This window comes from Camelina sativa, chromosome 15 (genome assembly GCF_000633955.1).
Source record: "Camelina sativa cultivar DH55 chromosome 15, Cs, whole genome shotgun sequence".
In the NCBI taxonomy this organism is placed as follows: Eukaryota; Viridiplantae; Streptophyta; class Magnoliopsida; order Brassicales; family Brassicaceae; genus Camelina; species Camelina sativa.
The window spans coordinates 16,935,411-16,948,582 of record NC_025699.1 but is presented as its reverse complement, the minus strand read 5'-3'; the positions used below and the strand labels follow the sequence as shown (position 1 = coordinate 16,948,582).

The following is a 13,172-nucleotide window of genomic DNA, read 5'->3' as shown; positions in this document are numbered from 1 at the left end:
AGGCTTCCTTGGGAAGGCCGAGTGTAGACAATAATTGGGGTAGGAGACAGTCGTGTACTCGGATCCTTACAATCGATCTTCACACGGTCGATCCTCTCTTGTATAACTCTACGACTAAAATCTTGTATTATGTTCCTGTCAATGTTTGAAAACTTGGAATTTTTATATTTGATTCTTAAAATCACAGCTCTAATAAGAATCATAATAGGCACTATGGTTCTAGCTCCTGCTAAAACATTATATCAGTCACATGTTTACGAAATTTTATACATGAGATCAAATAGTTACGTTGCTTTCAAGAAACCAAACGAGTTCTGTTGGTCACCATAACTAGCTTTAATTAAATCAAAACTATCTTTTTGATCTTTATTTTCTCCCACAACATCATATCTATCTACACTTTACCAAACTAATTAAAAAGAGTGACTGAAATGCCTCGCTTACACATGTCAAACATGGAGAATTGAGAACGTACTACTTTGTAACTGACATCCGAAACTAGTGACAAATGGTCACCTAACCTATGGGCCTTTGTTTTACCCAACCTAACGCTTGTAATTATTTCCCTGTTTTGTTCCCATGCACCCACAAAATATAATATTTATGAGCACGAGAGCAAACATTAATGTAGATTAACCAAAAAAAGATGAAGATGTACCTAAAATCTGACTCAGACATCACAAGCCTCGACGAATCATCACCAAAACAGCCTACTTACTACGTTCAAAGCCCATCACGTGACTCCGAAAAGTCTTCTTCGGTGGCACTGACGACTCACCAGACCACTCCCACAGAGTCTCCGTCACACCCATCGTTTGCTAGTCGTGTATCTAATGGCGGTGGTGGAGGATTCAGGTGGAAAGGACGGAGGAAATATCACGGCGGAAGATGGTCTCCGGCTGATAAAGAGGAAGGTGCTGATGGACGGTACGACGATCTTTACGAGGACAACAGGGGAGTCTCCGTTGTTACTTGTAGACTTATTTTGGGAGTTGTTGCGACACTGAGTATCTTTGTTCTTCTATGTTCGGTTCTCTTTGGTGCTTCTCAATCTTTTCCTCCAATCGTCTATTTCAAGGTAATTTTATTTTTACTTACATATGTATATAGCAAACCATTATTTAAATTAGTTTGTCTGTTTGCATTTGCGTTTTCCACATTTTAAAAAGAAAGAGAAGTTTTTGAGTTTTTCAAACAAGATTTTTGAATTTGGTGTTATCGTTTACAAGTAACAGCCTAGTTGTGGTGGTTTCATTTGAAATAGTATAACATATATGCACAAACACAAACAAACAATCGTTTGAGTCTTTGTTTGGACCTTGAATTAGTTGTATGTGTTGGTGTCAGAGATTACATAATCAAGAAAGTGTTTTAATATATAGAACCAAATCACTTCCTTAATTATAACTGAAAACATAAAAAAAATTTGCGATTACTTACCTTGGTTTAGGGTAAAGTTCTACAAGTGCTTAATTTTGAGTTGTATGTGTAAAATAGGGTGTGAATGTGCATAGCTTTTACTACGGAGAAGGTTCAGACAGTACAGGAGTTCCAACAAAGATCTTGAACTTTAAATGTTCCATGGAGATCACAATACACAATCCTTCTACATTCTTTGGCATCCACGTCAGCTCCTCTGCCATCAGCCTCATCTACTCTCGTCAGTTCACGCTTGCGATTGCGCATTTAAAGAGTTACTACCAACCAAAACAAAGCAACCACACGTCCATGATCAACCTCGTTGGCTCCAAGGTTCCACTATACGGAGCAGGAGCCGAGTTAGTTGCTTCAGACCATAATGGCGGAGTTCCCGTGAAGTTAGAGTTCGAGATCCGATCACGAGCCAATATTGTCGGACACTTGGTCAAGTCTAGACATCGGGAACACCTCTCTTGCTTCTTCCTTATCTCTTCCAACAACACAACGTTTGTAAAATTCACCCACAAAACTTGTACTTGATAGATATATTTCTTCATTTTTTTGATGTTGTGTAATGGTAACAGCTTCCCTTTGTTTTGTTTTTTTTTTTTGTCGTTTGATATATATATTGAAGAGAAATAAACCCGTTAAAAACGGTTTGTTTTTGGACCAAACCATTTATAAACAATTAAAGAAAGCTTCAAAGGGTTTGTTTCTAAAATCCACTCTCTACGCCGTGTTCTCTTCTTCAATTATCTTCTTACACATAAAGTTTCTAAATCCATTTTTAATATTTACGGCGATCTCAAAAACACACAGAGAGAGAAGAAAAGATGATGGACGCTACGTCAGAATCAGAAAGAACAAGTTTGGACCTATCGATATCATCACCTAAACAAGCTTACTACGTTGAGAGCCCTTCAAGCGTGTCTCACTTAGACGATGGTGATAAATCCTCATCCTCTGCTTCGCTTATTCAGGTTCATACCCCAAACTACACCATTCTCACTGAGTCACGTCTCTCCTCTTCGAGCCGTACCTCCAATGGGACGAGCGGTATGGGATCTCGGTGGAAAGGAAGCTCCCGGAGGAGTAATATGTATTGGCCAGAGAAGCCTTACACGATTCATGAAGATGAAGTTTATGAAGAGAACAGAGGATTGTCAGTGCCACAATGCAGAGCTGTTTTGGTAGTGTTAGGGACTGTGGTTGTGTTCTCTGTTTTCTGCTCTGTTTTGTGGGGAGCTTCTCATCCTTTCTCTCCTATCGTCTCCGTCAAGAGCTTTAGCCTCCATAGCTTTTATTACGGAGAAGGAATAGACAGAACAGGTGTTGCCACCAGGATTCTGAGCTTTAACAGCTCAGTGAAGGTTACAATACACAGTCCTGCTCCTTACTTTGGCATCCATGTCTCTTCTTCTACCTTCAAACTCACCTTCTCCTCTTTCACCCTCGCCACTGGTCAGGTACTCAATTGTTTTAGATTTCACTCATTGCTCATATCTCATCATCGAAATCTGATTTTCGTATTCTGATTGTGAAGCTTAAGAGCTATTACCAACCAAGAAAGAGCAAGCACATAGGCATTGTAAAACTCACTGGCGCCGAGGTTCCTTTGTATGGAGCAGGACCACATTTGGCAGCCTCCGACAAGAAGGGTAAAGTTCCAGTGAAGTTAGAGTTTGACATCAGATCGCAAGGTAATCTTTTGGGGAAGCTGGTGCAGTCGAAGCACGTGAATCACATCACATGCTCCTTCTTCATTTCCTCTTCCAAGACATCCAAACCCATAGAATTCTCTCACAAGACCTGTAAACTCGTTACAAAGTAAACACTTCTTTCTATATTTCTTCAGCCAGCAAATAAGAATTCCAATTTCTTTTCAATGCAACTTTGCAAAATGTGCAATTTTTTCCTTCATAGAAAGATACATGATTTTCGTTTTTATCTGCACAAGTGTTTCAAAGGAAGAATCAAAAGGTTTCAATGCTCTATTGCTTATCCACAGCACAACCACCTTCTAGCACTGTCCCGTTTACTCTGTTTGGTGGCCAATACCGAAAAACTGACCGTCCAATAATATTCTTCAAAGGTAGAGGACCCCTGAAGACAACACAACACAAGTTTTCCAGAATAAGGAACAATCCAAAAAAGAGCTAAAACCTAATAATATATATCTCGAAAACAGATGAACAATATGCCTCTTACCACACATGCGAATCATAACTGTTATTCCGGTTGTCACCCATCACAAAGACTGAATTTTCTGGTACCCTCTACAATGTTGAAGCAACCAAGATCAGAAAAGAAGATAAACCAGAAGGTTTAGGTTTCAACAGTTGATTAAAAAGCGAGGATAACACTTACAACTGGTGTCATCTCATAACCAGGAGGCTCTAGGATGAATTTTTCATTTCTAGCAACACCATTAACCATCAGTTTCCCATTATGTACCTACGCGCATTACCCCCAAATCAAATAAACACCAGCGTCACTATCACAAGTCTCTTCACTAGTGTACCACATGCTAAGAGCCACAATATGATCATACATACCTCTACAAGATCGCCTTCTTTCGCAACAATCCGTTTAATGAATACATCCGCATCAGTATACCCAACTTCTTGTAGAACTGGTGGACTTTTGAAGATTACAATGTCGTTTGCACAAGGCTTCCTGAAATAATAACTCACCTGTAAACAAATCACAAAAAACCATCAACAAATCTTTCTAAAGATGTAATCTTTGCATTGTAATTAACACAAAAAAAAAAAAAACACCAATATGAGAAACCTTAAACAACGTTCCATAACTTCCTAATCCCTTAACTATATAGCTGATGATTCCAAAACTTGGTCTTTCACTAAGAAAGCTAAAATCTAAACTGAATACATGAAACAACACCTTAACTATATAACTGATGATTCCAAAACTTGGTGGTTTAACTCTAAAGATGTAACCTTGACAGTGTAATCAGAACACAAAAACCAACAATGTGAGAACATCATCATCCCATAGCTTCCTAATCCCTAAACTAACAAAGCTGAGGGGATTCCAAAACTTGGTCTTTCACTAAGAAAACAATTACCTTCTCTGCAACCAATCTGTCTCCAACATCAAAAGTAGGATACATGGACAAGGAAGGAATGTATCTAGGTTCTGCAATAAAAGATCGAAACGCCAAGGACACAGCAATAGCCACGAACACAGTCTTGGCATCGTCAGACGTGAAATCAAGCCATTCCGGAAAAAGCCTGTTTTTTTCCTCCACTTCACCTTCACCATCATCACCACTGTCTCCGCCGTCGCCTCCTCCTCCACCTCCGCCGCCGGAATCTAACGACGGCGCAGACTTCGTTGTCTCACCTGAATCCTTGACCCCATGGCAACTGAGACTTCGCCGGTAGTTTCTACGGTTGAAATTTGTTGCACGAGCATTGAAATTGAGACGGCGGGAAGAAAAAAGTTGGGATTTTGGGATGAATTGGACGGAATTGGGATTAGGGTTGCTGAAAAATCTGGAATTTGAATCAGATTTGAGGAAAGCTAGTGGTCGAGTAGAGAGGTGAAGAGATATCATCATCGTCATCAACTAAAAGCTTCAATTTTTTTTCTTTTTTTTTCCGGTGAGGTTTATTTCGTCTGAAAGAAAAAGGATAAATTAAAAAAAGAAAGATACTTAGGAAAAATAATAATAATAACAAAGCCTTCAAGCCTTCTTCAAGTGATGATATTTACTTTTCTTTGGTCTTTTTCATATCTTTCTTTAACTGAGAAAAAAACATATTTAAAAAGTTTGAACTTAACAAACTTCATTGAGAAAATCATAAGTTAATCTTCAATAAGAAATGAATCTAGCTACAATTCTCTACTAAGCGTTACGTAAGACGAAATGATTTGGATAAAGCCGAAACTACTTTCAAGAAGATTAAGGGAGCTAGGTTTTTCTTTTGAGAGCTTCACCGTACAGTTCGATGACTTCACTCTAAAGGCGCAGCCCTCTCGGAAACCGAGATAAGGTCGATGAGATTCTGGGAGAGATGAAGGAGCTAGAGCAACATTAAGCTCGATAGTATCCCCGTCAACAATGTTTTTGTGAGTATACGCTGATGTAACTGACATAGCGACAAAGGAGAAGTTTCTGGCTGACTGGGAACTGGGAAGGGACTACAACAACACTTTGAGTGGCTCACAAGACTTGACATGGCAAAGGTCTATCTCAGAGGTGGTTCTAAGGGAAAGGCGAGAGAGATGCTCAATTTTTAGAACAGAGGAATTGAGGGATCCAGATTCCTATGAGGAACTAATGAGGCTATATGGTGAAAGAGGAATCTAAATGACGTTTACCGTATATGGTTCCTAGCTTTGATTGGTTCTCCCTTGAAGCTTGATGATATCGATGGAGCAGAGGAGATCTACTACAAAGAGTGGGAGTGCTCGGGTCTTCAGTTTGATGTCCGAATCCCAACTATGTTGGTCTCTATTTATAGAGAAAAGGGAATGGTGGAAGAGGCAGATAAGCTGATGAACAAGATTATGACGAATGAAAAAGTTGTTAAACCAATCAACTCCTTTGTTAGAATATCTTCGAGATCCTTCTATAAAAAACACCAAGCATGAAACGAGAACCATGGTTGCGATGGCAAATGCGTACGACGAGAGAGATGGTCTACTACTAAAGGCGATATGAGATAACGAGGAGTAAGAATGAAGTTGACAGTATAAGGAGAAGGCAAAGACCGAGTTTAAAATAGATGAGGCCGCCAACCTATGTAGGATTATAAGAGGGTTGGTATTGGTAATGAAGACTACCGAAGTGTGATTAGCTCTTTGTTAAAGCTAGACGACAAAATAAAACGCTACTCCGCAAATATTGTTCTTCCTTGCACAGTTGCAACTGTCCCCTTTTATGTATCCAAAAGTAGCACTAGCAGCAGATCCAAGAGCTGCATTAGACTCTGAACTGAGCAAGGGGGTATTAAGAACAGAGATTAACTCCAAGAAATCATTGAATCTTTAAAGTATTAGCAAGAAAATTAAAATAGCAAATGAAAGAATATATAAACAGAAACTTTTGCTATGAATCTACTATAATAGAGGCACAAGACAATTAGCTAGTAATAATTAATCTTGTTCAAACAACATTATAAAAGAGAAAGCAAACCAAGTAAACAATATGTAAGAAACAGAGTATATGCATTGTAAAATGGACTAATTAAAGTTGCACTAAACTTGGAACATAAGAGCACACAAGTGGATAACAATCTTTGACTTCAGATACTCCGAGATCAGCTTCTTTCAAGGATCCATCCACTCCAACGATGTAAGCTACATTGCGAGTAGGGTTCATGAAACCTTCTTTGTCTTTATCGAAAACAACGGCGAGTTTATTCTCCTAGTCGACAAAGAAACTCGCAGCTCTAACTTGAAACTGAAAGTGATAGAGAGTGAGTTGTCTCAATTTCACTGATAAGAACACCTTGCTGTTCCACAACACCCAGTTGGGCTGAATTTTCGTTGTTACCCAGATCTCTATCTGAAATGTATTCGGGCACTGAAACAAAACCGCAAGCTGCTCGTCTCTGACACTTGACAGACTAACAGTATCAAAAGTTCCAAACTCAAAAGGCAGAGGCAAATGCGACCTAAAACTCTCTCTCGTGAAATCAAAACAAACTAAGTCACGTCGCTTAGTTCCATCAAGCCAGTATGTGTTTCCCTTGACAGAGACGCCACGAGTATTATGAGCGTATATCTTCCATCCTGGAGTTACATCAAGAACCTTCCATGAATCAGAGTTAATATCGTAGATTTTGAACTCAACATAAGTGGGAAAAAATTCAAGAAATCTCAAGATTTTGTAGCTGCGGCATGATTTGCTGCTCTTCTCGTATCCGAGAGCATACGTATACGAGTACAATTTGTGGGAATTATGTGTAGGCACGATCAACCGGGGTTGCATCCAATACGGGTTCCAAACCATGAGCTTAGCGGGGTCATTAGTGATGCATAGCAATAAACCGTCGCAGTGAAAGATTTGATATACATTGACTTCATCGTCTAAGCTTACAAGTTCACCTTCACGCTTTATACATGACTCAACGTCATTGTGAAGATTGACGCGCATCAGATAAACCCTAAAATCCATCATCATGACCATCATAAGCTCTCTTTCCTTCGCTGCTAGTTTTGCTTGATCGCCAAGGTGCTTCTTTGCAAAGCTCTCACCTTTGGATAAAGTGTTCGACTTTTTGCAAGTAAATCGGACTTTTCTTAGAGATGTTAACGGAACCTTTGAGAGCACCTCCTCCGCCAAATCCTTTGGAAGATCAGACATCTTCGTCATTGTCTGAAGTCTCAACGAGGAACGTTGAGGCGTAGTAAATAAGTTAGGTTAAACCTTCAAAAGCTCTTTCTAGGTTTCTTCCGCCTGTGGATATATTATATATTACACTTTAATTGGACAACTTGACCAAAGAATTCGATTACAAAAAGAAAAAGAAAAAGAAAAGCTTAATCGAGTTGGTTCATGTCCACAAAACTGGACTTAAAAGCCCAAAGACCAACTGAACATGTGTCAAGACACATAAATACATAATAATCAATCAAACAGAAAATTATTTTAAAGAGAATTTTAGGTTTTGATTCTTTCCATAAACTTAGAAAAGAAAAAAAAAAATTCAGATTGTTGCTACTTGCTAACATTAAGTTTACTGCAGCCTGGTTTTTAATTGTTTAAAAAGAGCTTGAAACGTTGTTGATAATGTGCTCCAAAAGAGGAACACAATGATTTGGACAGCAAGACGGACGTTTGAGCACGATGTTCACTAAATGGATGCAGACAGCAGATACTGACATGATTCGAGCAATAAGAGCATCCTAGTTGTGGATGGTGAAGAGGTTCCGGCAGAGTTTTGATTGGATGTCTCTGTAAGATCAGAGTGAGAACACGAGAATGAAGAGAAGTGTTTTCTGTATATTACGAAGAACCTTTTACAGAGACTTTATACAAGAGAGCGTATCTTCCTACTTAAATACAAAGAGATATGATATATCAATCACCTATGAAATAGTAAAGACAATTACATGATTCGATTTCCTTATCAGATGGGATATGATTATATGATATCCCATTACCCCCCCTCAAACTGGAGCATGTAGATCTTGAATGCCCAGTTTGTCTCGAAAGCTTGCAAAAGATTGACTGCCCAGTGGCTTGGTGAAGATGTCAGCCAGTTGAGAAGTGGTCTCCACATGAGTTGTAGCAATGATCCCGGACTGTATCTTTTCACGAACAAAATGACAGTCGACTTCAATGTGTTTTGTACGTTCATGAAACACTGGGTTTGTTGCGATGTAGATGGCGGATTTACTATCACACAAAACACGCATAGGTTGAGCATGTCGAACACCAAGATCGTAGAGAACACGTTTGAGCCATAGCAACTCCTTTGTAAGAAACGCCATAGCTCGATATTCGGCCTCAGTTGAGGACATGCTCACTGTTTTCTGCTTTCTTGTTTTCCAAGATATCGGAGATGTGCCAAGTTGAACAAAATAACCAGTAACTGAACGACGAGTCGTAGGACATGTCGCGTAGTCGGAGTCGCACCAACCCTGAATCTGAAAGTCTGTCGTAGCTCGCAACAAAATCCCTTGTCCTGCAGTCCCCTTTAAATATCGAACAGCCCTTAATGCTGCCTGCCAATGATCCTCTCTAGGCTTTTGCATAAATTGTGCTAAAACATGAACGCAAAAAGCCAAATCAGGTCGGGTTGCAGACAAGTAGATGAGTCGACCAACTAACCGGCGATACCGAGCTGGTTGAGACAATAATGTCGACTTGGAAAGAGCAAGCTTGTGGTTCTGCTCTAGTGGAAAAGCTTCTGGTTTGGACCCAAGGAGACCAGCATCAGATACAATTTCTAAGGCATACTTACGTTGACTCAAGTAGAAACCTGTAGAACTTCTAGCAACCTCAATCCCCAAAAAATATTTCACAGGACCAAGATCTTTCATCTTGAAACAAGAAGCAAGATAGTCTTTAAAAATATCCAAAGCACCAACGGAATTGCTGGTCACAATCATATCATCAACATAGATAAGAAGGTTAAGTTGAATAACTCCTTTAGCAAACGTGAACAACGAGTAGTCGGAGAGAGATTGGACAAACACATAGTCACGGAGAGCAGTTGTCAACTTACCGAACCAGCAGCGAGGAGCTTGCTTGAGACCGTACAGGGATTTGCGCAATCGACATACTTTGTTAGGGTCAGAGACATGAAAACCTGGTGGAGGTTTCATGTATACCTCCTCATCAAGATCACCGTGTAAAAATGCATTTTGAACATCCATTTGATGTACAGGCCAGTTGTTACCCACAGCAGTGGCAAGAAACAAACGAACAGTTTCCATCTTTGCAACAGGAGCAAAGGTGTCTCCATAATCAACGCCTTCTACCTGTTTATTTCCAAGAGCGACAAGTCGCGCTTTGTAACGCTCAACAGTACCATCCGCTTTGTGTTTAACTTTATAAACCCATTTAGAGCCAATTGCGTGTTTTCCAGGAGGCAAATCCTCGATGGTCCATGTCTCGTTTGCCTCTAATGCATCAACTTCAGACCCCATTGCATTTTTCCAAACTTTGATTTCCATTGCTTGCTTAAAAGACTTTGGTTCAACGACAGCTGTAATAGCTGCTAAGTAGGCCCGATGTGTGGCAGAGAAACGAGTACAGCCAATGTAATTTCCAATGGGATACAAAGACCTTGATTTAGATGGATCTAACAAGCGTGTGTGTACTGTATTGGTGACATACCCGTGTAATCGGACCGAGCGTGTGCGTGGTCGTGTACTCTGCCGGACCGGATTGACTGGTTCAACAGGAGGAACAGACTCGGCTTCAGATAACTCTGCAGTGGCAGAGCGTGGAGAATCAGGCGGAGAGATCGCAGAGGACGATGGCGAGGAGATCGGCTCGGGAGATGAGGATCCCGTAGGAGAGTTAGACTCGGAGGAAGAATCACCTAAAGCGGGTGAAGCATGAGTGTCGGAAGAAGGGGACGGAGCCGGTGGTGGAGATGTCAGAACAACAGGGGATGTCTCTGTTGAAGACGACCCCGACGATTCATTCAAGGAGGAGGTTATTGGGCCAGCAGAAGTTGTTGGGCTTGGAATGTTGCGCTGACCATTTAAATCGCATAAAGGATCAGAAATAAGTGAGGCCCATAAGACAGCTCCTTCTTCTTGTAAATCACTTCCCGAGATTGGAACTACAACTTGTTGAAACGGGAATTCATTTTCACAGAATCTGACATCGCGTGACACGAAGAACTCATGTTGATCAAGATCATATAATCGCCAAGCCTTCTTCCCATAGGGATAACCGACAAAGATGCACCTACGAGTTCGAGCTGCAAATTTATCGCCTTTATGAGCCTGATTGTGGGCATAACATAAACTGCCAAATACCTTCAAATGTGAATAATCCGGTGCAGTCTTATGAAGTCTCTCATACGGAGTCATCACAGAGCCTGGAGTTCTGTTGATCAAATATGCTGCTGTTAATACACATTCGCCCCAAAAATCAATTGGTAGATTAGCTTGAAAACGTAATGCTCTAGCAACATTCAAGATATGGCGATGCTTCCTCTCAACTCTCCCATTCTGTTGAGGAGTGCCGACACATGATGTTTCATGAACAATCCCTTGAGAACGAAAATAGGCTCCCATGGAAGTGAATTCGGTCCCATTATCACTCCGAACACATTTTACTTGTGCTTGAAACTGACGAGCAACTAAGGTGATGAAATTTTTGAGGTTTGTTGCAGTTTCTGTTTTATCATTCTGAAGATAAAGCCAAACACTTCGTGAGTAATCATCTACAACTGTGAGAAAATAACGAGCACCAGAAGATGATGGTGTCTTATACGGCCCCCACAGATCAATATGAATTAGCTCAAAAACAGCAGAAGTTTTATTATTGCTTATTGGAAACGAAGATCTGGTTTGCTTAGCGCGGAGACAAATATCACACGCCTTATTGGAAATTTCAGAAACAACAGAAACATCAACTTGTTTAAGTGAACAAACAACTCTAGGAGAAGGATGCCCCATCCTCTTATGCCACAAATCATAGGATTTCTCTTCGCGAACACTTGCAGTAGCAGCCAACACCATCGTGCATAAGTGGAAGGATCCTAACTCTCGCCTACCCGCACCAATCATCATCCTCGAAGCGCGGTCCTGAATAACAAGGAACTTGTCAGCTAACTGTACTATGCAACCAAGCTCATCCATTAGCTGACCAACAGAAATCAAATCTGACTGAAATTCCTCAACATAAAACACAGATTTCAACAACAAATCCGGTCCCAACAGGACTGTCCCCTCCTTAGTAGCTATTCGTTCTCTACCATCTGCCAAAATAACTAATACTGGCTGTACCATGTCTCTCACATCAGTGAGAAGATGATATTTTCCTGTAAGATGGTGAGATGCACCAGTGTCGAGTATCCAAGTAGAGTGAGACTTACCCGATAGTTTTTCGGTGGATAGGTTTGTGCCACTGCTGCTGGCATTCGTGCTACCATTCAGAAGAGTCATGAGGGTGCGCCACTGTGTATCAGTCAAACCACTGACCCCATCACGATCCTTGTCAGTAATCACATAGTTTGCTTGTTCACCGTTTGCTGGAGCTGTTACACGAACGGCGTTGGCAAAGGAAACAGCACCACAAACACGTCCATTGGAAGACGTAAAACCTTGCCCACCACGACCACGACCTGTTGCTGAACGGGACCTCGGTTGGTCTCCCCACCAATCTGGATACCCGATCACGGCATAACAACTCTCCGAAGCATGGCCTGAACGATTGCAGTGTTTACAGAACATCAATTTTTCTTTCTCTTCTCTTCGAAACTGTGGCTTGACTTGAGCAGCAAAGGCACTGATCTCCTGATTCTCCTCAGAAACTTTCGTCACATGTCTTCCCAAATCTTCCTCTTGACGTACAATGTTGTACACTTCTTCCAAGGACGGAAGTGGGACACGAGAGACCAGATTGGACCGAACGGTTCGAAAATTTTCTTCAAGACCAAACAAGAACTCGTGCACTTTATCCTCCTCACGATCATGTTCTTGCAAGGTGCCCAAGTCACAAACGCATTTGCCACACTTACAAACACGTAGGGGCCTGCAACTCGCCATGCTATCCCAGATTCGGTTGAGTTTTCCATAATAGGCCTCAACCGCAAGAGTTCTCTGCTTACAACAAGCCAATTCTGCCTTGAGTTGTTGAATGCGAGGTCCACTTGTCACCGAGAAACGTTTCTTCAGCTGATCCCACAAATCCTTCGCAACATCACGATGTGAGATGTTGGAACGAATAGAAGAGTCAATCGACATCTTGATCCATGAAATAAGCAAAGCTTGAATCGTCCACCAGTCCTCCAAATCTGGAGATCCTTCAGCTGGGCGTGAAATAGACCCATCGATAAATCCAAATTTTTTTCGTGAGCTAAGCGCCGTTTTCATCCCGCACGCTCATTCGTCATAATTTGTTCCCTTCAACAATGGATGAGAGATCATTGTACCCGGATTGTCGGCAGAGGTCAAATCATAAGGTGAGATTGTTCTTCTCACCTCCGTTGTCAGAGTCGTTGTTGCAGCACCATTCGAGTTTGTACCTTCGGTTGTCATCTTCGTTTGTTTGTTTCTTTGTTTTGTCTTTTTTTTTTTTTTTAGTTTAAGTT

General features: G+C 41.0%; 3 protein-coding genes and 2 pseudogenes across 3 annotated transcripts; 3 read left to right on the top strand and 2 right to left on the bottom strand.

Moving 5' to 3' along the window:
• LOC104748540 overlaps positions 1-149 on the top strand; it is a 1,732-nt pseudogene extending 1,583 nt beyond the window's left edge.
• On the top strand, positions 611-2,093 carry LOC109129312. Its single transcript, XM_019237174.1, has 2 exons — positions 611-1,078; positions 1,498-2,093. The coding sequence occupies exons 1-2, from the start codon at positions 647-649 to the stop codon at positions 1,957-1,959; spliced, it is 894 nt and encodes a 297-aa protein (XP_019092719.1). The 5' UTR covers positions 611-646; the 3' UTR covers positions 1,960-2,093.
• LOC104747011 lies at positions 2,232-3,255 on the top strand. The gene is made up of 2 exons (XM_019236563.1): positions 2,232-2,885; positions 2,963-3,255. The coding sequence occupies exons 1-2, from the start codon at positions 2,253-2,255 to the stop codon at positions 3,248-3,250; spliced, it is 921 nt and encodes a 306-aa protein (XP_019092108.1). The 5' UTR covers positions 2,232-2,252; the 3' UTR covers positions 3,251-3,255.
• On the bottom strand, positions 3,283-5,042 carry LOC104747013 (chloroplast processing peptidase; the record flags this gene model as incomplete). The annotated part of the gene is given in 5 exon segments (XM_010468573.2): positions 3,283-3,522; positions 3,628-3,695; positions 3,787-3,873; positions 3,975-4,112; positions 4,508-5,042. Coding segments are annotated over 5 exon segments (906 nt in total). The 3' UTR covers positions 3,283-3,410.
• LOC104747010 lies at positions 6,635-7,765 on the bottom strand (annotated as a pseudogene).